Source organism: Spermophilus citellus, assembly GCF_964194105.1.
Source record: "Spermophilus citellus genome assembly, chromosome: 6".
Lineage (NCBI taxonomy): Eukaryota > Metazoa > Chordata > Mammalia > Rodentia > Sciuridae > Spermophilus > Spermophilus citellus.
In genome coordinates this window covers 29,111,037-29,134,412 of record NC_138187.1, presented here as the reverse complement: position 1 = coordinate 29,134,412, position 23,376 = coordinate 29,111,037, and the positions used below count along the sequence as shown (strand labels likewise).

At 61.0% G+C, this 23,376-nt stretch overlaps 1 protein-coding gene and 1 long non-coding RNA gene across 3 annotated transcripts; one reads left to right on the top strand and one right to left on the bottom strand.

Annotated features, from left to right (window-relative positions):
- The first annotated feature begins 1,273 nt into the window (after window positions 1-1,273).
- SH2B2 (SH2B adaptor protein 2) lies at window positions 1,274-22,528 on the top strand. 2 transcript variants are annotated; one of them, XM_081297076.1, is made up of 9 exons: window positions 1,274-1,552; window positions 11,384-12,141; window positions 15,570-15,671; window positions 17,334-17,425; window positions 18,610-18,701; window positions 18,802-18,984; window positions 19,439-19,650; window positions 21,322-21,493; window positions 22,052-22,528. In XM_081297076.1, the coding sequence occupies exons 2-9, from the start codon at window positions 11,413-11,415 to the stop codon at window positions 22,378-22,380; spliced, it is 1,911 nt and encodes a 636-aa protein (XP_081153202.1). In that variant the 5' UTR covers window positions 1,274-1,552; window positions 11,384-11,412; the 3' UTR covers window positions 22,381-22,528. The 2 variants fall into 2 exon arrangements, with proteins under 2 accessions (XP_081153202.1, XP_081153201.1); XM_081297075.1 differs by lacking the exon at window positions 1,274-1,552 and adding an exon at window positions 10,561-10,728.
- Window positions 12,148-15,600, bottom strand: LOC308650758. Its single transcript, XR_014022413.1, has 3 exons — window positions 15,546-15,600; window positions 15,046-15,096; window positions 12,148-13,768 (listed from the first exon to the last, which is right to left on the bottom strand). It is a non-coding gene; the product is annotated as an uncharacterized lncRNA (long non-coding RNA).
- Window positions 22,529-23,376: the final 848 nt, after the last annotated feature.

The window sequence follows — 23,376 nt, the reverse complement described above, 5'->3', positions numbered from 1 at the left end:
GGAGGGCAGCAGGTGGGAGGTCCAAGCCAGCCTCCACCTTCACCAGGCATTGCTCCTCCTGGACCCACCCTTTCCATCCACAAGATGCACATTAAAACCCTGGAGGGGTGGAAGGGCTCTCTACAAAGGTCAGAGGCCACTGTGGGTGGGGGAGGCCAACAGATGGAGGCATTCCCAGTCAGCAAAGTCACCATGGCAGGCCACAGAGCTGCTAGAGGATGGGGCGGGCAGCTGACTCAACACCTCAGGGGGCTGGAGTAGGGAGCTAAGACGGTGAGGAGGGGAGGTGCCCAGAAACCACTGCCCCACCCCAGGAGCACCCAGGTCTCGTGTGGAAGCACCTCTTCCACACCCCTGCTCACATGATATCCCCTTCCTTCGGACCTCTTCCGGGTCCACTGGAGTCCTGCACCCCTCCAGAGCAGACTGCTGGAGGTCGGGGCTCCGGGATCAGACTACAGGGCCTGCCAAGACCAGCAGGACAGTGTTCTTAGCGCGGCTAAGAACTCCTCTGCGCTAACCTCCTCAGGCCGAGCTCGGAATCCCAGTAGGAGTGAGGAAGCCGGGGCTGTGGCATCCCGTGAGCCCAAGTGACGACCAACGTCTCCTGGAGTGGCGCCCGTCTCCCCCAGTCTGAAATTGGGAGGTGGGGCTGTGTTCGGGATGTCCTCCCCGCCCCGGGGCAGCGGCCTGTGGCCCCTCTGGGAGGGCTGGAGAGGGGGCGTGGTGCGCGCCCTCGGGATTTATGAGAACCAGACACAGACTTCCTCGGTTGTGACATCTGGGCCTCCTCGAGGCTCCCCATTGTCCCCGCAGTCGGGGTCCAGACACAGCGTCCATCCCTGCCTAGCTCCGGTCACCAAGGGGCGCTCGGAAAGTATCCACGCCCGGTCCCCCCACCACACAGGGCACGTTTCGGGACGCACAGCCGCGTTCTGGGAGCCAGCACCCCGGGCCCCGGGAGACGCCTCGGGGCGGGCTGGATGCCGGCGCCGGGTCTGAGGCCGGCTGCGCGACCCGCGACCACGGCCCCAAATGGGATGGATCCTGGCTATTTCCCAACCCCTCTGGCCGCTGGCCGCGCGACCTCTGCTCCACCACAGCTAAGGGGAACCTAGCCCGGGTTGCTGAAGCCGCCGCCGCCAGGCTGAGGGCTGGGGGCGCGTCAGGGGCGGGGCCTGCGCGGCGCGAGGCGGGAGGGGGCGGGGCTCGAGGCGGGGGCGGGGCCTGGAGGCGCGCGCCGCGGGGGCGGGGGGCACGACGGGGAGCGGGCGGGGCGCGCGCCGCGCGGGGCTGAGCTCGGAGCGCGCGGGGCTCGGCAGCCCGGGGAGCTGCGCGGGGGCCGCGCCGGGACCGCGAGGAGCGCACGAGCCTTCGAGGCTGTGAACCAGGGAGGGAGGAGCCGCCGCCACCTCCGCCGCCGCTGGCTCCCGCCCGGAGGGAACCAAACCCGCCGCGGACCATGAGCCGCCGGGCCCCGGGAGCCCGGCCGCAGTCGGGGCAGCGCTCCGCCGGCGCCCCGGCCCGCGCGGCCCCAGCTGCACGCCTGTAGGTAAGGCCTGCTGGTCCTCAGTTCCCGGTCCCCTGGTCCCTCACCGGGGCTCTCGGCAGTCCCTGAGGGCGTGCGTGTGTGTGCGCACCGCTGCCCCGGGAAGCGCGGCAGCATGCGCCCTGGTCCGAGTGTGTCGTCTTTGTGTGCGCGGGTGGGAGGGAAGAGGACGCGCGAGCGAGGGATGCGCCCCCGCTGGGATCGGCTCCCGGACCCCCATCCGGGGCTGGGCGGGGAGTGGTGAGATGGGTCGAAGCGCCTCCGGAGCAGCTGCGCCCTCGCCCCGTCCTCTGACCCGGGCTGGGCAGTGGAGCGAGCGCAGCTGGTCCCCGGAGGCGGGGTCCTTGGAAGTGGGGAGGGGACGCTCAGGTCTCTTTCCCGGGAGGGAGGAAGGGGTGGGTCAACCTAGAAGGAGCACGAGGGCCACGAGCTGGAGTGGGGAGAGATCCCATCTAGGCCACAGTTCCAGGCTGGCACGCCCTCCATTCGGCCCAGGCCCTCTTTCCCACGGCCACCATTCCAGACCCGCCCACCCTAGAGTTCCCGGACAGCCCCCGTTAGTGGGATGGATTGCTGAGGGTGCCCCGGAGTCCGGCTCCTTTAAGAAGGGGCGGGTTCGTGCCCTCCATTCAGGCCCTTCGGCCTCGGCCATTGAGGAACCTGCGGGCAGCGCGAATCAGAGTCGCGCCAAAGCAGCTGCCAGGCCAGGAAGGGATGGGGACCAACCCCGCCCTCAGCAGCCCCCAAAGTAGGGTCTTCAGGGAGAGAGTCCGCAGTAACCCGGGCCTCTGAGGAGCCACGCAGGGCAGAGTGGACAGCCTTGGGAGGGACCGTGAACATGAATAAGCCCGGATCTATGTTCACACCCGGTCGGTGCTAGGAGAGCTTCCGACCTGGGTTGAACCCGACCTCTTCCTCTGCCTCTTGAGCCAACATCATCTACCCTGCAAAATGAGGATGGTTCTTCCTGCTTCCTGAGGGGTGATATGCAGGAGTTGCTTCCCTCCAACACAAGGCAGCCTGCGCCTCTGGGGGACAAGGGGCCCAAGGCACGGCTTCTGCTACTGCAGGGGTGATCCGAAACCCTCCTGTTCTGCCCCTGCTAGGTGGGAGGGAACACATGGCATACCCCCAGCCTCCCTGCCTGGTCCAGAAGCCACTGGCTGGGGGAGTGACAGAACTTTCAGCCTGGGGGCTTTGAATGAGCAGCAGTCCCTCAGTCTAGCTGGGGTCCGGGTTGAGGGGAACTCAGCAGACTTTCTCACTGGGGCTTCCTTCTACTATTTCTTGTGTGTGTGCAGTGCTGGGAATTGAACCCAGGACCTTGTGCATGCGAGGCAAGCACTCTACCAGCTGAGCTATATCCCCAGCCCCTCCTTCTACTCTTTCCCTAGAGGTCTCACCCCTGAAGTCCCAGAAGCACCATCCTGGGGTGTGAGTGATCACAGGCAAGAGCTGCTGCCTCTGCTGCTGCCCACCTGGTCCAGCGGGTCCAGTTACCCGAGGGCTAGTGCACATGGTTTTCCTACCCTCATTGTGAAAAATCCACCTACAGTTTCCAAACCCCTCTTTTCTACTTAGTGTGGCCCTCCGAGGACTCTAGAACTCACATTTCCGGGTTGGTTCCCTTGAGGATGTCAGATGGGGGTGTCCACCCAGATGGACCCTGGGCCTCCAGGGCTGAGCTGCTGGTCTGGAGCTGACTTGTGTCAGGATAAGGGCATCAGTGCTGTTTCTCAGGTGATGGTCACAACAGCCCTGTGGATTTGGCACTGTTCTCATTCCTGTCTTACAGCGGTGGGGACAAATTTAAGGGAGGTGGAACTTGCCCACAGACCCTCAGCCCACAGACCAGGCCTCCTGCCACTTTTCTCTGACAGCCCCGAGGGCACAGGGATTGGGAGCTGGGAACCTGCTGGCTGTGGTCCCCACAGGGGTCTGATCCGGGCTTGGGCCTGCCTTCCCTCCTGATGATCCCCACCACCCATATGGGCCCACGGCAGTGGCCAGAACTCCCAGGCCTGGGGAGGTTTCTCCTCCCTCCCTTGGTTGGGTCATTTTTCTGGCTGTGCTCTCTCCCCGGGGGATACAGGTGTGACCTTACCATGAGGTCACAGCCCACACCTGTTTGGGCAGCAAGAGGCAGAGCATCCCGTGTGGGAACTCAACGTCATCTGGTTCCTCCAGTTGAAGCCGGGTTGGGCTCCAGAACAGGGCCACGCAGGGGCAAATGTAACAGCACTTGGGGGCCACAGTCTGTTGGAGGAAACAGGTCACCAGCCATGTGATGTCATGAGGAGCAAGGTAGGGGGAAAACAGGATCAAGAGGCGGGCGTTCTGGGCCTCCAGACTGCCAGCTACCAAGGCAGAGCGATGGGAGTAGGCAGGGTGACTCGGGCTGGATGCTGAGACTCGAGCAGAGGACAGGCAGGGTTGGAGGGAGAGGGGGTGTAGAACTTCCATGTGCTGAGTTTGAGGCTCCCTGAGATCAGCCAGGCTGGGAGCTGAGGAGCTCAGAGAAGGGCCCTGGGACCCTTAATCAGCACCTGAAGTGCCCAGAGTTCTAGGCTGCTCAGGACTGAGGGAGCCATGGAGTTCGCAGTTAGGAGTCACAGGTATGTGGGTCATGAAAAGATCAGAAGGCAGACTGGTGCGCTGAGTGGCAGCACTGAGGGGAGCATCCTGCAGATCTGGGGGGCTGGGCTGGGGCTCACGTGATGTCCATAACACTGGGAGAGAGGGAGAAGTTGAAAGGTTCAAGCTAAAGCTGGAGAGGGGCCTCTCTGCTCTGCAACCCGAGGAAGGCAGCATGGAGTGGGAGAGAGTAGGGCCAGTGCAGCTGGAGCCAGCCCAGCCTGCTCTCCACCTTCAGAGCCTGTTGAGGAACTGTCCAGCACTGGGTGCTCCTGAAGGAAGATGGGCCTACCTCTTGAGACCCCAGGTCCCAGCCCCTCTTCTTGTCCTGGCCCCCATTTCTACTCATCTGACCCTGATCAAGTCCCAGCTGTGGATTTTCCTGCCCCTCAGGCTCAGAGTTCTCCCTCCTTTCCCCCAGTGCAGGGACTGGGTCCTGCCACTGTGCCTTCAGGTTCTCCAGGAACAGTCCCTGCTGGGTGTAGTGTGTGCTCCAGGAAGGGACAGGCCTGGAACTTGGCTCCAAATGCCCCTCTTGCCCATTCTGCAACCCTGGGCCTCTTCCATGGTTCTTGGCACATAGTGAGAGCCCAGGAAAAACCCAGTTAATGAGGGGCTGTCGCCTCCCTGGCCGGAACCCCATTTCTTCATCTGCACAAAGGGACAATCCTTCTTATAGGGAAGATGTGCATAGTCAGGTTTTAAACAGGCATGGTCCCCTTAGATTCTTTTTGGTATTGGGTATTGAACCCAGAGGTGCTCTACCACTAAGCCACAACCCCAGCACTTTTTTTTGGGGGGGGGGGGCAGGGTCTCACTTAGATGCCCAGGCTGGCCTCAAATTTGTGATCCTCCTGCCTCAGCCTCCTGAGTTACTGGGATTACAGGAGTGCACCACCATGCCTAGCTGAGAAGTGGGTTCCTAAAAGCTGACCTTGGCTACACTGTGGAGCCTGTATTTATGGGGAGAGGCCTGGGAAGAAGCCCCGGCAGCTTCTGCCCAGAGCGGTGGACACAGGATATTTAAGAAGTTAAAGCAGAAGAGCTTTGACTTTTAAACAAATTACTTACTCAGTCCTCATGACAGCCCTGTGACATTGGGGCTGCTCTGACTCTCCATCTTAACAGGGAAACTGAGGCCCCAGGAGGGCAAGGGACCATCCAGCTAGGAAGTGGGGGCCAGGGTGTGTGTGTGCTGGGATTCAAACTGGAAAGGACTGGCTTCAGATCTCAGGGCTTTTAACCACTCCACTGTCCCAATGTATCAAATGAACAGATGTTGGCAGGGAGATGCCCAAGCCGTAGGGGCCCCTGTGATGGGGAGCGACTGTCTAATGCAGCCATGCCCCCCTCCTTGAGACTGAGGTCTTCAGGCTCCAGAGCCAGCAGGCTTGTCAAGGGTTGTCAGTAAAAGCTAGGGTGCTCTGCAGAAGAGCTCCCCCGGGGCGGACACACACACACACACACACACACACACACACACAGTGACAGAGGATGGGTTGCTTAAGAAGCCCTTGGTGTTCTGGACTGTTCTAAAAGCTGCCTCTCAGCCATGCTCCTCCAGGCAGGTCATGGATCAGGAAGCTCCATCCCAACTGTCAAGTTCAACTATGGAATCCAACGGGCCTCCCTCTTGAGACCCCAGGCCCCAGCTCCTCTCTTGTCCTGGCCCCTGTTTTCTTGCTTGGGAAAGCCAAGACCACCCAGGGCCCCCTGCCACTCACCCATATAGAGGCAGGGTCTCAAGGACTCTTAATCCACACCTGTCCCTGACACCTGTATCCACTCTGCCCCAAAGTCCCAGCAGGTTCAAGGGTGTTAAGAAGAAAAATCATGCCCACTTCTGCACTCTGCCAGGGACATAGGGTGAGCACCGATTCTGGGTGGGATGTGCTGGGGAATTCCAGTTGTAGCCTCCCTCGGGCAGGAGGCCCTGGTCACAGCTTGCCCATGGAGACAGTTTCTGGGAAGGTGAGGGATGGGTTGGCCTCAAGAACCAGCCCCCAAGTGTCCGACAGCTAGTGGAAGTCCCTCCAGGGTGGAGGGACGTTGGTCTGAGTTTTGCGTGGTCAGGGGTACCCAGAGAGGGAGCTGGGGTGCCCCTGAAAGGAACAGTCCTGCAGAGGCCTGGGGGCAAGAGGAAGAGCAGTCTTAGTGTCAAGTGCTGACCAGTGGTCAGGCCAAGCCAGCGCTAAGGAAAGACACGATAAAGCATGGTTAGGACCAAAGGATGGTGGGAGACAGACTGGGGCTTTGCCTCCTCTTGGTGTGTTGGGGGGAGGCCTCAGTTTCCCTATAGCAAGTGGTTATTGGAGGGTGGCGCTGCCAGCCTCGAACAGAGGAGCCTTAGTTCTGACCGCCTTCCCCCTCACACACTGGGTCCTCCACGGATGGAGGGGAGTGAGGGTGCAGAAGGAAAGGCCAATCTTGGGGTGAGCGTGTTGCCTGCGTCCTGCCGGGCAGCACGCCTGTGTGGGGCAGCCTTGCCTCAGGCGGTGGACCATCCTTCCTCTCCGGACACAGTAGCCTGTGGTGCGGAGGCCGATTCGCCCAGAAACCCAAGCCCCTGCAGTCTGTGGGCGGGGCTTTTGCCTCTCCCCGCCCCCAGGCCGCCACCCACTGCGCGGTGGATCGATTGGTCGCTGGCCGGTTAGCCGGGGCGCCTCGCTGGCTCATCAATATTTTAAAGAATGACCCGGCCTTGGGGTCCGGAACTGCGCACCGGCGGGGGCTGGAGACCGGCTTCCCCGCCCCCCCCCTTTTCCAATTTTCGGTGCTATTTTTACCTGCGGAAAGCCGGCCGCCCCCTCCCCCGCCCGAGTGTGTGCGGCGGGCGCCGGGGCTGCATATCCAGCCCAGTTTGGGGCCGGGGCCGTGGGCCGGGTTCTGGCCTTGGGATGAGGACTGGCCTTGGAAAGGCGGAGAGCAGGGACTGGATCAGGTTTCCTCCACCCCGCCCCTCCGAAGCCCCATCCCACCAAGATGGGAACCAATACAAAAAGAGAAAAAGAAAACGTTTTTTTTTTTTTTCCGGGAGAAGAAGCCAGACAACTCAGGCAAGCCTAGGAAAAGCTGGGGGCGACAGACTGGGGAGGGTGGCCTGCCGCCCACGCGCCCTGGGGCCAGCACCCGATCCCTGGAGCATGGCGACTTCCTTTGTCTCCAGTCCCAGCCCTCAGAGAGGAAACTGAAGGTGGGAGGGAACCCCAGCCGGTTCCTGGCTGCAGTGCAGCGACAGCTGGACCCCAGTCTTCGGTATCCAAGGGCCATGGCCTCTGCGTCAGAATCAGGAGCCCCTGCCACCGCTAGTCCCTCTTTACCAGAGGGGAAGCTGATGCCCTGGGAGACACTGGGTCTGCCCCAGAGAGCCGGATCTCCCAGACTGGTTCAGCAGGCCTTTTCTGGCTCCCTGGGGACCATAGGAGGAAGGCTGGGACCTGACCACAGAAACCAGAGGGCTGAGGGCCGAGGGCCTTAGGGTTGATGGAGCTTGGGAGGGAGAGCCAGTGCAGGGCCAGCCCTGGAAGAGGAGAGAATTTTGCACAGTCCTAGGCTGGAAGAATTCGGGTAGCTGGAGGAGTGACCTGGGCAGAACACAGGCAGAACTGGGAGGCTACAGGCCCAGGGAGCCCTAGGCCAGCTGAGTTCAATTCACAGACCTTCAAGGCCAGCCCAGACAGTAGGAGCAAGGGTGACAGTCCATCCTGTCTCTGGTGCCTCTGGGTTCTCCGCCCCCTTGTACCCTCCTTTCTCCATATCTGGATCCACAGTTCCCTGCACAGTGATTGTTTGAATGTTACACTGGCTGGTCCCCTGAGTTGGATGGAAACACTTCTGGCCCCACCCAGAGGTCAGGGGAAACCACCCTGGCCTGCCCAAGCCTTCACTTGCTCAGAACATTGCAGGGTCCACTTCTCATGCTGCTCTTCTGGGGAAGGGGACCCCCCATTTGCATTTGAGGAAAACAACCTCTGAGATTGGGGGTGTGGTCAGCATTTCTCAGGGAGCAGGAGGGTTAGGCCTTGAACCCAGGTCAGCTGCTTGGCATTCTCCCCAACTCTGGCCCCAAAGACAGTTAGGGACAGCACACCCTTACTCTAGCCATAGCCAGATCCTCTTCCCTGTGGTCTGCAGCCTCCCCTCTGTCTCCTATGGAGGAGAAACTGGGCCCCAGTTTCTCCATCTGTAACTAGGTGCAGTGCTCCTTGCTGACCCTGATGCTTGAGGACTTTTACCTCTGGCTACTTGACCCTTGCTTAGCCCCCAGGGACACAGAGGGCTGCTGGGCCCATGGGCTCCTGACCAGCCAGCAGTGTTGAGGAGGAGTGGTCAGAGCAGCCCCGACCCAGTGCCTTCCCACCAGTTCCTGCTTTAGACATGACCACACCTGCCAAGAGCCTTGACAGGGTCCTCTTCAAGTTCCACCCCTCCCCATGAGGGCCAGCTGCACCCACATGTGACAGCCTGCCCAGGGCCCTGTCCCTTGACTCCATCCCTTCTCCCTGGGGAGATTTTTCCCAGCCAGCAGGAAGAGTGGGAGGGACAGGGGACGGATGGCCCCTGCCTGCCCCACTGGCCCCACGTAGGGCTCACTTGCTTCACTTAGCCTTCCTGAGCCACCCGGTTCCCTATTCTGACCCCTGTAGAGGTTTCAGTAGTACGGGGGAGTGATGGGGAGGGGACATGGCCACTGTGGCCCTGGCCTGCTGGATATATGGATGGGCTTGGGGCCCTGGGACAGGGCCTTGTGGTTTTAGCTGCAGCCCACCCCCCAGGAAGTGCCCCTGGGGATCTGCCTCCCCACCTTCTCTGGAGGCCATGCTGACTGCTGGCAGGTGTGCTGCTGCCTCTGTCCCCAGGGGAAGGAGCAAGAGCCAGCCATCTGGGGTATGACCCAGGCCTGCCTTGGCCCTGAAGGAGTGCTTGTGCCAGGTCGGGAGACAGTGGGAGCACCCTGCAACTAGAACTCTCTGGAGAGACACACAGGAGGGGGCTGTGGAGCCCAGAGGAGCCACCTGTGCCAGCCTGGGCGGGAGAGGCCAGGAAGGGCTTCCTGGGGGAAGCAGCCCCTGGACTTGTTCTAGAAGAGTGAGTGGGAGTTATCCAGGGATGAGAGGAGGAGCAGCAGGGCAGGGAAAAGGTCAGGCCTGAGCACTGACCCCCATTTTCATGGATTCAGCACCTCCACCCGCAAATCTAAAGCCCTGGTAAGTCCCACTGCAGCCATTGATCAGGCTGCAGATGGGAAGCCCAGACCTTCCTAACCTCCTGGCTCCCTCACCCCAGTACTGGGCAGGAGTCTCCCTGCCAGTTTGGAAACCTGTCCTCAGTACTTCCTCCCCAGGTGGGTCCTGTGGCTTGTGACTGCAGATGGAAGCTGACCCAAGGAGAGGGAATTCCCAGGGTGCCCTCAGCGCAGAGGCCCTGCAGGTGGTCCCCGGAAATAGGGCAGCCGTTCTCACCTGGCACTTAATTACAGGGCCCGGCTCCCCCGGGAGGCCTGAGATGGTGCTCCCCAGAGCTGGGAGAGAGGAGCATGCCGGGAACTGGGGGGATCCTGGGAGGGCAGGTGAGGACATGGCCCCCGTCAGCCCCTTAGGGGGACAGTCCCTCCATCCCAACACCAGGCTGGTCCCTCAGGTGGGAGGGCCCCAGGGCAGAGCCTCAGCTCCTCACTTATTTTCCCTTAGTGATTTTTACCCTGGCCTGGAGGGGGGTGGGAGTGTGCACCTGGGCCTGGCCCCCGGGGAAAATGGACACTTAGGGGGACCAGGAGGCAAGTCCCCACAAGTGACCGACTGGACATGGGGAAGGATGGCCTTGCTGGGCAGTAGGAAGGAAGCTGGGGAAGCAGCCGCTGGGATTCCTAGGTTGAGGATTCCTCCAGAAGGCTGGGCTTGGCCGGGAGTTCTGGAGGGGACAGCGAGCAGGCCTCTGTGAGGGGAGTGGGACCTTCAATGCCCGTACACACGAAAAATGGCCCATGCTCTTTCCATATAGGGAGGTGACCCCTGAGTCCCAGACTCATGAAGACCTGGATAAGAATTCTAGACCTGTCTTGTCACTGATAAGTCCTCAGGCCCCGTGTGGTGACAGCTGTGACACCACGTGGTGTGCTGAACACGTTCATTTGTTCCTTCATTCCGTCAGTGTTGACTGGGCACCTGCTATGTGCCCAGTACTGGGGACAGCTACACTTAGACTTGCAGCACTGTCACTATCCCTGCCTTGTGGAACCTGCCTTCTGGAGGAAGAGGGCAGAGGAGGACACACAACCAGATGAGCAGACACACGCTATATCAGGTGACAGTGCATGCCACGGAGACTCCAAACAGGCAGGGGGCACGGAGCGTCTGTGCTGGAGAGTGTGGAACATTTATTGTTCTCAATAGAGTGTCCAGGCCAGGCAGTGGGACAGAATGATATTAGAAAAACCCCAAAGGATGTGAGGGAGAGGACACTGAAGGCACAAGCAAAGGCCCTGAGGTGGGAGCCCAGCCAGCACACCTCCAGGATGGCAAGTAGGAGGAGGCGGGTCTACAGAGGTAAATGCAGTAGCTGCTGCCAGGCCTGGGGAGCCGGGTAGGACTCTGACTTCTGCTCCCAGCCTTGGTCGGATTTGAGGGCAAAGGGACCAAATGTGTCCTGTGTTTTAGAAATGGTGACTGGGGTCCTGGTGGAAAGCAGACTAGGGACTGAGGTCAGGCTCGCTGGACAGGTGAAGGCGCTCTGGCCACCATGCCAGGCTTGTGAGGCCTGTGGAGGAGTGGCCAAGAGCTGCCTGGGCTCTCTGCTCATTTCAGAGGCAGAGCCAATCGGATTGTGTGTGACTTCTTCTTGCCCACCAGGCTTTGGGGACCTTAGAAGAGGTTACTGAGAAAAGTGAGGTCACTGAAGGCTTATAGGGGCCCCACTTTAAGGCATCTGTCACTCCAGCCTCCTCTGCAGACCACAGGAATGACCCTGGGGTTCCCTGAGATTGCTGTTTGGAAGGATATGAATGTAGGGGCTCCCTTTCTGGGGACACCACGTTGTCCTCGGTTTCCCTCCTCTTCACTCTTCCCTGCTGCTCTAGCAGCTGAGGGCAGCACCCCGCCGCACTCACATGCACAGCCTTGGGGAGCCCGGCTGCCCAAAGGAGGTGACAGATGGGCACGCAGTTCAGTGGTCAGAAGGTCACTGCTGCTCTTGTCCCCACAGCTGCAGGGTACCGCGATGGGACGGGAGCCATGAACGGTGCCGACCCTGGCGCCGCCGCCGCTACCCCGGTCCCTGTCCCGGACTGGCGGCAGTTCTGCGAGCTGCACGCGCAAGTGGCCGCTGTGGACTTTGCGCACAAGTTTTGCCGCTTTTTGCGGGACAACCCGGCCTACGACACGCCCGACGCCGGGACCTCCTTTTCCCGCCATTTCACCGCCAACTTCCTGGACGTCTTCAGCGAGGAGGTGCGCCGCATGCTGGTGGCAGGGCCAGCGTCGCGGGGGACCCCTGAGCGCGCCAACGCCATGGAGCCTGAGCCCGTGGGCACCTCAGCGCTCAAGACTACTGCCTATGGCCACTCGCGGAGCTCGGAGGACGTGTCGGCGCACGTGGCGGCCAAGGCCCGGGTCCGTAAGGGCTTCTCCCTGCGCAACATGAGCCTGTGTGTGGTGGACGGTGTGCGGGACATGTGGCACCGGCGCGCCTCCCCTGAGCCTGAAGCTGGGGCCACCCCGCGGGCCGCTGAGCCCCCTGCGGAGCCACGTGACAAGTGGATGCGTCGCCTGCGGCTATCGCGGACTCTGGCGGCTAAGGTGGAGCTGGTGGACATCCAGCGCGAGGGTGCTCTGCGCTTTATGGTGGCGGATGATGCAGCCACAGGCCCTGGGGGCGCCGCGCAGTGGCAGAAGTGCCGCCTGCTCCTACGCAGGGCCGTGGCTGGGGAACGCTTCCGCCTGGAGTTCTTCGTGCCACCCAAGGTGAGCTTCTCCCTGTACCGGGAGGATGGAGGAGGAGAAGGGCAGCAGCTCGGGCAGCTGCTGGCTGAGGACCCAGTGGCCTCATCAGATGGACAGGGTGGAGCCTGTGGTGCCAGGATGCTGGCCCAGCTCTGCCTCCTGGGTAAACCCCACCCTTCCTCTGTGAACCAGGAAAGGGAACCGCGCCTGGGTGCTAAGGAGCCTGCCTGGCCGCCTGTCCTCCTTTCCTCCTCACCCTGGCACCAGGGCAGGCACTGGTCAGCGAGGAGGCCTGCTGGATGAGGGACAGGCAGTGACAGAGCACACTCAGAGAGGGGCCCCAGGAGGCCTGCTTCTGGGCTGCCAGGCTCCAGCCCTGCTCTGCCCAAGTGGCCCTTTTCCAGCCAGAGGAAGGCAAGGCTTCTCACTGGCCGTCACCACCTCTTGGGCGTCTCTGCTCACTGTCTGAGTGCACTGGCCCCTGGCCCTCTTGGGGACTGGCCATCAGAACACTGACGGTAGCTTGGGCCTTCTCCAAGTGGCAAGCCTGCTTGTTAGTAAAGTGGGAATGATTGTCCCCTTAGTACTCACTTCCTGAGATCCCACCATGTGCCCGGCCCTCAGGCTGGTGGCCATGTGCACATACAAGATGTCCTCCTCCCAGTACCCCAGTCAGGTGGGCACCTGGTCCCCAGGTCACAGAAGAAAACACAAACTTATTATACCCAGAAAAGGGGTGTGGCCTATCCCCAGTGGGTGGCAGAGATGGGCTAATTATACCCATCACTCTGGTGTTTGGGTTTGAAAGGAGTGGGGGTGGGGGTCCCTGGCACACAGGTTGAGCAGGTATAGAAACTGACAACACCCCTCAGGGGCCCACGCAGGCTCCCGGCCACCCCAGGGCCCGCCTGAGTCTCTTGGGAACTCAGCATACCCCTCCTAGAAGTGCAGGTGTGTGGGCTCCTGAGGACAGGTGCTCATGAGCCACAGGGCTCTAGAGAGGTGACTTCCCTGAGACACTCTGAAGAGCTTCTCCCCAAGTCCCAGAACTCCCAGGCTTCACAAGGACTCTTTGCCAGTCCCCTTAGGTCCCTGAGAGAAATCATAGCCACTAAGCCCAACTCCACCCCTTGGCAGACAGGGAGACCAAGGCCCTGTGAGAGGTGGGGCTCACTCAAGGTCACCCAGAGGGCAGGGACAGAGGCCCAAGGCTTTACCACCTCCACCCCTGAGTGGCAGTCACAGCTGTCTGTCTGTAAATAGCTGTGTCTGCTGCCCTGGGGGAGGGGACGCAGCAGCTGGTGCCCTCTGCCTTGGTCTCTGCAGAACCTGCCAGCTTTACCACTGTCAGAAGGCAGGTTCCTGAGGGCTCACAGGACCCTTCCACAACCTCTGAGGAAGGCCAGCGTGTTTCTACCCCATAATGTCTTCCTCATCTTCACACAATCATTGGAACATATCTTGGTATTTGAGAGTGCTCCCAGGGGAAGGGTGGATCACACCAGGGGGCATTTTCTGTTGCTATAATAAAATACCTGAAGCTAGATATTAGATAAAGAAAAGAGATTTCTTCATCCCAATTTTGAAGGCTGAAAGTCCAAGAGCAGGAAGCTCCACGTTTCCGGTCTCTGCTGAGGATCTTCTTGGCCTGTCACAACACGGCAGAGAAGGCAAAAGGGAAATGGCTGCATGCCGGGAAGGCCAAGTTTATGGAGCAATCAATCTCCCTCCTGGAACAGCGCCAGGGGCCCTGGAGACTACATTAACCTCTTCCCAGGGCAGTGACCCGCTACCTTCCACCAGACCCCAATTCTTAAAGGTCCCACTGCCTCCTGATAGCGGCAGAGTGGGGACCCAGCCTCCAGCACAGGTCCCCTTGGGGAGCAAACCACGTCCAAACCCCAGAACATGCTAAGGGCTCAGGTTGGGTTTTCCAAATGTGTCTGGCCACAGGGTGGAGGAGCACCCAGAGCACCCCTGCTGACACCCCACTGCTGGGCCACCCCCCAGGTCTGCATCTCCCTTCACCTCTGGGCACCGGCTGCACCTCAGAGCAGTCGGGAGTGTGGGGTCTGCCGGCGCATGGCCTGGGGTCTTTAGACCCCCTGGCACACAGCCCTTGGTGTCCCAGCCCAAGTCTCTGGCTTCCTGCCCTCTCATTCCAGCAGGAAGGGTCTCTAACCCCAGGTCCCCTCAGCCCTACTCCAGGCCAGACTTATGGACCCAAGAAGCAGTGGGGCTGGCCTCTGCCATTGGGGGGCCACCAGGAAACCCACATTTGCAGGCTGGATACAAACTTTAATAGAGTGAGCTCCTGGGGCCCTGGGAGAGACACTGGAGCTGCCCAAAGGGGGACAGGGACAGGGCGTGAGCTGAGGGAGCCAAAGACAAGCAGGGAAGGAGCACAGGAGTTCTGGCAGGACCAGCTGCCCCAGTACAGCTGGCCCTAGGTGCCAGCCCGAGGGACCACAGTGCCTCCCGCCAGCAGGAACCTCCACTGCCCTACCCACCCCATGACCACCAGGACCCCCAGCCCCACTGGCTACTCTGATGGCCTGAGACCCTGCCCAGCCGAGCCCCTGGATCACGGCTCCCAGCCCAGCCCTGCAGCCACTGGACGGTGGCCAGGCCTGCCAGGAATTCCCTGCTGCCTGCCCACCGAATGTGTGGTCTTTCCCTTTCCTCCTAGAAAGTCCCTGTCCTAGAGCCCGAACCCTCCGGGAATCCCAGTCCCAGATCCAGGAGCTTTGGGGCAGAGCACACAGAGCCAGGCACCTAGAGAGCCTCCCAGGGAACCTGCCAGCACCCTGGGTCCCCCTGCGGCGGCACTGGGAACACTAGTCTCTTTTACCCACAGCTGGGGACAGTGCCCTGCTCTGCTCCAGAGCCCTGTTCTGAGGCAGGAGCGCTGAGCCAGCTCCTCACCTGAAGCAGGAGGCCAGCTTTTCTTCTTCTTTTTTTTTTTTTTTAAATGAACTAGAAGAGAATAGAAAACACCACATTCCATCACACGCAGGGCAAGTATCGCCCAGTGGGACGCTGGTTTCAGATACTTTTACCTGGGTAGGTGCGTGCTGGGCTGCAGCGTCAAGTGCATTTCTTACTGTGGGTCAAGGTCAAAAATGGGAAGACCACAGGTCTGGAGGAGGTGTGAGGCGGGGGGGGGGGGGCAGCCCAGGTGGGGCTCACCCCTCCAGACCTGCGGGTCGGAGGCTCAGATGTCAATCTCAGTCCAGTCCCTGACTTGCTGCATGACCACAGTGGGACATCCCTCGTTGCCTCCCTCAACTTTCCCATCTGTGAACTGGGGACTAGGACACCTTTATGCCAGGGTGGCCACAGCAGTTCCACGCTGGGGACTGCTCTGATCCCCGAGAGCTAGGAGAGGTAGAGAGGGTGTCGGGAGGCCCTGGGGCAGCCCTGACTGACCTTTCCCCCTGGTCTCCTAGGCCTCCAGGCCCAAGGTCAGCATCCCTCTGTCGGCCATCATTGAGGTCCGCACCACCATGCCCTTGGAGATGCCTGAGAAGGACAACACGTTCGTGCTCAAGGTGAGGCCCCGCCCTGGTCCCAAAGATCCTCTGGCTGCCCAAGACCACCTCCCTCCTGGGTGGCCAGCTGAGGGCAATGGGGGGAGGAAGCCCCTGGGACAGATGTCTCGTACCTACCCAGGAACCGAGTCTGGGGCTGGGCTCTGGGTAGGTAGGTAGGTGGCCGGGCACCAGGGGCCATCTGGACCCCGTCCCATTTCCTCCAGGCCTGGGTGAGTTTCACTTCCTCCCCTCCCTTCCTTGCTGGAGCCAGGGCACATGCACCCCCCAGGCAGAACTGGTGGCCAGCTTGCAGCAGTTATGCAAATGTTCCTGTCGCAGGGCACTGGAGTGTGGGAACCGGCCTGGGCCCACAGAGGGCACAAAGGCACTGCGGGTGGCGGGAGGCACCCCATCCTTTTCCCAGGCCCCACCTTCCCTGGGGTGGCCTGCTGGTCTACTGAGGACACGGCTCTGGGCTGCCAGGGCTGCGGTCCCTGTGCCTCCTGGAAGGATCAGAGAGTGTTTGTGAGGCAGAGTCCCCAGGGATGCCCGGTCCCACCCACCCAAAGCCACATGAAGCCCCCACCCTCTTCTCCAGGCCCCCGGGGGGGGGGTTGTGTATTTACCCACCCACCCTTGTGTGTTTAGTCACGAACTCACAAATGCATTGGGCAAACATCTTCCCACCCTGTACCCTGAATCACCCCAGGCTGGGGGCTGAGGACATAGCCCTTGCCCACCTGGCATTCCCATCTGCAGGGTGTCCCCTGTACAAGCCCTGAAGCGGAGGGACTTGCCTGCCAGCTCCATGGTGGTACTCGGTTTCCCTGTATGTTCAGAGAGAGATTAAAGAAGGGTCTCTGGGGACCCTCCCAACCCAATACTGTATTTTTACAGAGACAAAAAGCCAAGAGCATGAGGCCTGGGCAACCCAGAGACTTGGATTAAGGTCCCAGCACTATCACTGATTGCTGTGTGACTTAAGCAAGTTATTTGGCCTCTCTGAACCTCAGTCATCATCATCTATAAAATGGGGACAAGCCAGGCATGGAGGCACACAGCAGCAATTCCAGCAACTCGAGAGGCTAAGACAGGAGAATTACAAATTTGAGGCCAGACTGGGCAACATAGTGAGACCCTGTCTCAAAATAAAAAATTAAAAGGGCTGGAAAATGGCTTAGTGGTAGCATGCCCCTGGGTTCAAGCCCCACTATTGCAATAAAATACATTAATAAAATGGGGACAGGACATCAGCCCCCAGCCATGGAGCTGGTGGAAGCTTATCCTATGAGCTGTGGGGTAGATCACACTAGCCCTAGCTCTCACAAGGGCCCTCTGGAGGTGACTTCTCTGGGGAGTGTGGCCATATTGGTAAAGTTCCAGGTACAAAAGCAGGGGAGCCCCTCAACTCAGCATGCTGGGGGTCCAGGCCACTGTCCTCCCCAGCCAGCCTGGCCTCCTTGAGGCTACAGCTCCAGGGCCTGAGGACATCAGGTCCGTGGAGCTGGGCTGCACCCGTGGGGCCCTGGCCTGGGTTTGGGCTGGTGCCTGGTGATGGCCCCACTGTCCTCCTGCCTCCTCACTCCCACGAGTCACATGCACATTCATCCTGGGTCCAGAGCCCCCTGCCAAGGGGAGGGAGGCTGGCGCTGGCCCACACCCTGACGCCCTCTTTCCCAGGTGGAGAACGGAGCCGAGTACATCCTGGAGACCATCGACTCCCTGCAGAAACACTCCTGGGTGGCCGACATCCAGGGCTGCGTGGACCCTGGGTGAGTGCTGGAGTGGCCCCAGGAGGGGGACAGGCTGGGCCCTCGGTCCTGACCACACAGGGAGCAGCCTCTAGAGCAGGGCAGGAGCTAAGCTCCAGAAATGGGCTTCGCTCATCCTAGTCCCCTCCAGGTGGGTGCCGGCCAGGCTCCCCATGCCCTGACCCCATCCTGACCACCTGTGGGCTCTGTGGGGCCTGCTCTGGAGGGCCAGGGTCTAGGGACCTGGAAGGATTGGCCCACATCTTGTCTTCACCTCAGGGGAGCCTCCAACTACCAAGGGATGGGCCATGATGAGCCCCGGGGGCTGGGAGAAACCCCTAACCCAGCCCCAGCCGGGGAAGGCCTGTGGTAAAGGTGCTGGCCTAATCAGCTGCTTAGCTGAAGAGCAGGCCTGAGCCCGCAGACGGGGTGAAGAAAAGCAGAAAGAACAACCCAGCAAAAGGTGTCCATGTGTACCAAGAGCCTGGGACTTGGAGGGGCTGTTAAGACCTCCAGGATGGCTGGTGCAGGAGGTTCTCATGAGAGCCCAGGAAGCTAGTAGGTCAGGACAGAAGGGAGCCATGGCGGGTCATAAGCAGGGAGCAGCTCTGGTCAGTTGTCCAGGGAGAGCAGCAGGGAGACTGACTCCACAATCTAGGAGAGATCCCGAGGCCAGGAGCAGGAGGGGCAGGCCAGCTGAGGGCCGCACACTTGGCAGCGCTCTTCTGGCTAATGGGGTGAGCCACCCTGGGGGAGGGGCCGCTGCTTTCTAATTAACAGCTTCATTTAAGGAAGCACAATTAAAGTCCTGAGTGCCTCCCAGGCCCTGATCCCCAAAGTGGTTGTAATCCCTCCCCTGCCACCCTGCCCGCCATCTGCTCTGCAAACTCCTTCCTGGCCTCCTCTCTTTACAGAACTGAAGAGCTGGGAGGGCCCCAGACACCTCACTTTACAAATGGGGAGACAAAGGCCTTGGGGGGCAAGGAAGCTGACCAGGCCCCGCCCACCACCAAACCCTTATTAGGGGGCAGGAGGCATGCAGCCTCAGGGGGCACTGTACCCACTTGGTGGCCTCTAGTCAGTCATATGGTGGCCACAGAGCCAGCCTAGGGTGAGGCTGGTCATGTGACTGTCAGCCGCTGCAGGGGCAGCTGGGGTGGGTTCAGGTCCCGGCAGGACACAGCTGTGCTTTCTCAACTCCACAGCGACAGCGAGGAAGACACCGAGCTGTCCTGTGCCCGGGGAGCCTGCCTGGCCAGCCGCGTGGCCTCCTGCAGCTGTGAGCTCTTGACAGATGGTAGGAGGGGGCAGAGCTGAGTCACAGGTGACAGGGTGGGAGGGCTGGCGGCTGGGGGTGACAGATAAAGGAACACGCTTCTCACCTGCCATTCTCCCAGCGGCAGACCCACCCCGACCCCAAGGACCCCAAGACACAGCGGCAGCTGTGGGCGCCGTGGTGACAGCCCCACACAGCCGAGCTCGAGAGGCCGTCGGAGAGTCCCTGCACCATGTCCCACTGGAGACCTTCCTGCAGACCCTGGAGTCTCCCAGTGGCAGCGGCAGTGATGGCAATAATGCAGGTACCGTGGCAGCTGGCTCTCCTGTCCCTCCCCTCCTGGTCCCTGCCCTGGCCACGGGGACCTCTGGGTACCCTGTGGAGCCCTTGCTGAGCCTCAAAGCAGTGCCATTTCTTCCTGCTGGTCCACAGCAGTTCTGGGTTTTGTTGGCACCTGGCCCTTCCCATCGGGCCTGGTTTCCATAGAAGATGCTCATGGAATGGGGTGCAGAGGGTTGGAACTGTGGGGGGACAGGGGACTTGATTTGTTCCCAGTTTGGTTGCCGACTTGCAGAGGGACCCAGCCCTTGCTCTCTGCTCTCAGTTCACTTTGTACTGATACCTGATGGGGGATCAGCTCCCTGCCCAGTTCTAAAATTAACCAAGCAGCATTTTACCAAAACCAAAGCGGCTGCCTCTCCTCTCTCCTCTCTGGCTTGCCCCGCCCTCTCCATCACCCTCACACTGTTGCTCCTCAGGGGAGGAAGGAGCCGCTGAGCAGGATCCCGAGGCTGAGCCAGAGCTGGAGCTCTCCAACTACCCCTGGTTCCATGGGACGCTATCACGGGTCAAGGCCGCTCAGCTGGTGCTGGCAGGTGGACCCCGGAGCCACGGCCTCTTCGTGATCCGCCAAAGTGAGACTCGGCCTGGGGAGTACGTGCTGACCTTCAACTTCCAGGGCAAAGCCAAGGCAAGTGTGCATAGGAAGCCATGGGGTAGAGCGACCACCCTGGGGCAGGTGCCGAGGTGGCCCTGGTCGTGAGGCTTAGGTGTGGCATGACTTTCCACAAATCAGGCTCACTCCTGCTTATAGAGAAGCCACCTGTTGGTGACAGGGCACCTAAGGCCAGGCCCTTCTGAGAACCAATTTGGCAAGTCCTTTGGGCACCTGTGCACTGGGGATCACACAGCACCTGGGCTCCTGAGGGCCTCCACCCAGAGCCACCTGGATGCAGGGCTGGGGCTAGCTGAGGCCCTAATGGTCGTGCCCCGACAGCGCCTCTTCCCTGCTCTGGTCACTTTACCAATCCCTCCTGGACCTGGCCTGTGCTCAGACAAGTGAGGGGAAGGAAAGTGCAGACCGGAGCGGAGGTGCTAGGCGGGGCAGGAGGGCTGCATAGGCCTAGGGGGCAGAGCAGGGGACCCTGGTCTGAGGTGTGCAGAGGGTGAGAACTGCTGCAGCAGAAACAGGAAGGTGACCAGACAGGGCCTAAAGTGAGCAGAGGTGTGCCACCCAGGAAGGGACCATGGGCCATGATGACCTATGGGGCCAAGAAAAATATGGCAAGAAAAGTCAGAGTGGGCAGGAACCTCCGTGCCCCCTGCCCCCACCAGACTCGTGTTTCTGATAAGGAAGCAGCTGCAGCCCTGGCTCCTTCTAGGACGTGATTTCCCGTCAGTCCCTGCTGCAGGAGGGGGTGCCCTAGGACTCCAGGTCTGCAGCTGGTGGTCATTGTCTGTCTGCTGGCCCCAGCTGGCCCTCCAGTGACCTCCAGGCCTCTCTCCTGGGCAGCCCCTTGCCCGACACCTCCTTGGAAGGCAGCCTGCCTTAGCAGGTCTTCTGACAGCCAGGCGCTTAACACTGTCCCCAGAGGCTCACAGGTCACTTGGTGGCCAGCACTCCTCCAGGGAGGGCCTGGATCCTGCACATGCCTAAGCCAGGGGTTAGGATGGGGCCCAGCCCACCAAGCAGCGTGGAGGGGGAAATAGGATGGGCAGGAGGCAACCTTGAATCTGCCTTTCCCCTCTGGCTGGCTGCCATTCCCCCAGAGTGAAACTGACCACTTCTAGGTCTTAGTGGCAGCTAGAGCAGGACCCTCCACTGACACAGAGAAGGAAGAGCACTACTGTCCCCGAGGCAGCTCTTCCCCTCAGAGAATAAACGACAGAAGAGTGAGAAGCATCTGCCTTGCTTCCACCTGCCCCTGGGGCCCTGCTCTGCCCTGGGCCTCTGCCCAAGAGGAGGCTGAGGTGGGACCCACTGGGCTTGGAGGAAGTGCTCCCAGCCCTGTGCTCTGTGACTGGGCGAGCCTCTCCCCCTTCCTGTTTCCACATCTCTAATATGGAGGCAATGATCCCTACCTCCTGGGATTTGGGAGGGAGATGGGATGTGAAGGGCAAGGGCTCAGGCACAGAGTGGGTGCTCTCAGCCTGGCGACAACTCTTCAGTCCCAACCCAGCTCTGTTGCTCCCCTCCACCACTTACACCACAGGAGTGGCCCCACCTCCAGACTGGCCTCAGGTGTGAGAAGCACTGGGGTCCGTCTCACTGAGACTTAGTCCTCCAACAACCCCTAAAGGCACTAGACAAGCAAGTGACCAGCCCAGGACCCTGCCACTGACCACCTGCCTGTGTTCACAGCATCTGCGCCTGTCCCTGAATGGCCACGGCCAGTGCCATGTACAGCACCTGTGGTTCCAGTCCGTGCTTGACATGCTCCGCCACTTCCACACCCACCCCATTCCCCTGGAGTCAGGGGGTTCCGCTGACATCACCCTGCGCAGCTATGTGCGGGCCCAAGGCCCCCCACCTGGTAAGATGCCATCACCTGGCCCGTATGATCCCTTAGGAAGACAAGCAGGCAGGTGGCCACCCAGCATGGCTAGTCCCTGACCCAGAGTGTCAAAGGCACTCCCTCCCCCAGCCCGACCATAGCCATTGTGAGCCATGGGGGGACGGGGGTGGGGGGTGGGGGTATCAGAAATCAAGATAGGGAGGCAGCCCCACAACAAATAGGTCCCAGACCCCTGGCAAGTGGAGGGAGTGCTCAGAGGCAGCACAGGTGGGTTTTCTGGAGTTCTGCATGGGCTGGGGCTCAGCATGCAACTCTTGGGAGGAAGCACTAGCTGGGTGGTGTAGGGGGTGTCCACATACGCAAGAGGGGTACGCTGCCTGTGTCCGTGCATCGCCACTTGCACGGGGCCAGTGTTCAAAGGTGGACTCCTAAAGCAGGGCCCTGGGTCCCCGTGCATTCCAGGGCCACACGGCCCAGCCAGGAACTCTGCACACCTGCCTGTTTGGCCTGAGCCGGGAAGGGTGGGACGTGGGTGCCTCCGGCTGGGCGCTGACGCCACGCGACCTCTCACTGCAGACCCCGGGCCATCGCCCAGCACCGTGCCCGCGCCCTCCGCCTGCTGGACCGAGTCAGCCGGCCAGCACTACTTCTCCAGCCTGGTCTCTGCCTCCTGCCCTCCCGCCTCGCCCTCCGATGCGGCTGGTGCCTCGTCCTCGTCCGCCTCGTCGTCCTCAGCAGCGTCGGTTCCCGCGCCCCCGCGCCCCGCGGAGGTCCCGCTGAGCGCGCGCAGCCGCAGCAACAGCGCCGAGCGCCTGCTGGAGGCCGCGGCCGGCGCCCCCGATGAGACCCCGGACGCGGCGCCGGGCCGCGCGCGCGCCGTGGAGAACCAGTACTCCTTCTATTAGAACCGCAGCGCGCCGCCACGCCCCCCGCGGACGCCACGCCCCCGGCGGCCCGGCCACGCCCACTGGCCCCAGCCTGGCGCTGGTGGGAAAAGCGAAGCTCTTCAGTGAAGACATAATGTTATTAAAGAGCCTGTTTTAGGGACTGCAACCGGCTCTCCTGTTGTCCTTTCCGCTGCGCTGGTCTCCCTTTCCTCTGGAAAGCGGCTCCCTCCATTCAGGGACCGTGGCAAAGCCACACAGGCTAGGTGGAGCCCACCGCCGCCTGGACTCTGCCAGCCTCGCCCTGCTGCCTTAGGGAACCTACTGAGATAAGCAGCAGGCTAGGAGGGTCAGGACTGAGGAAGGGGCCTTAGTGGAGCTGTGAGAGAGGAGGGGACAAGAATGTGGGGGTGCCAGAGGAAAAGAGACGCCCTGAACGGTGGGGCCAAGTCCCCGGCGCCTTGAATGCCAGGTTGAGGAGCTGAGCCCTGGTTGGCAGAGTAGGGTGTCCTTGCACAGGTCAGTAGAGGCCTGAAAGTGTGGACAGGGTCAGGGGCCAGGGTTTCTCCTCGTTAGCCCCTTAGGCGATTGGACAATGAGAGAGGCTGAATTTCCCAACTCTGACCCAAACTCAAACTCGCCCCCGCCCACACCCTGTGCCTTTCCTCAAGAAAGCCAGGGCTGGAACTCTGTGTCCCCAGCCTTGGGTAGTGTTCCCTCTGTGAAAACTCCTATTCCTGCTGAGTCAAAGCCCACATCCCCTCCCCCAATCCCAACTGGTGACCTGGAACCCCAGGAGAGCCTTGTAGGACCTGGGCCATGATGTGTATAGTAGTGGACAGAAGCCACCTTGGGCTGGCTCCAAGGTTTTGCTGCTTCAGCTACCAGAACAGCACCTTCGGCTGCCACTGTGGCTACAAGGAGGCCAAGGTCTGGGCCACCTCAGCTTCCAGCATCTCCATCCACTGTGGATGGAGCCCCCTGTCCTGTCCCCTGGTGGTTTGGGGCCTATATGAG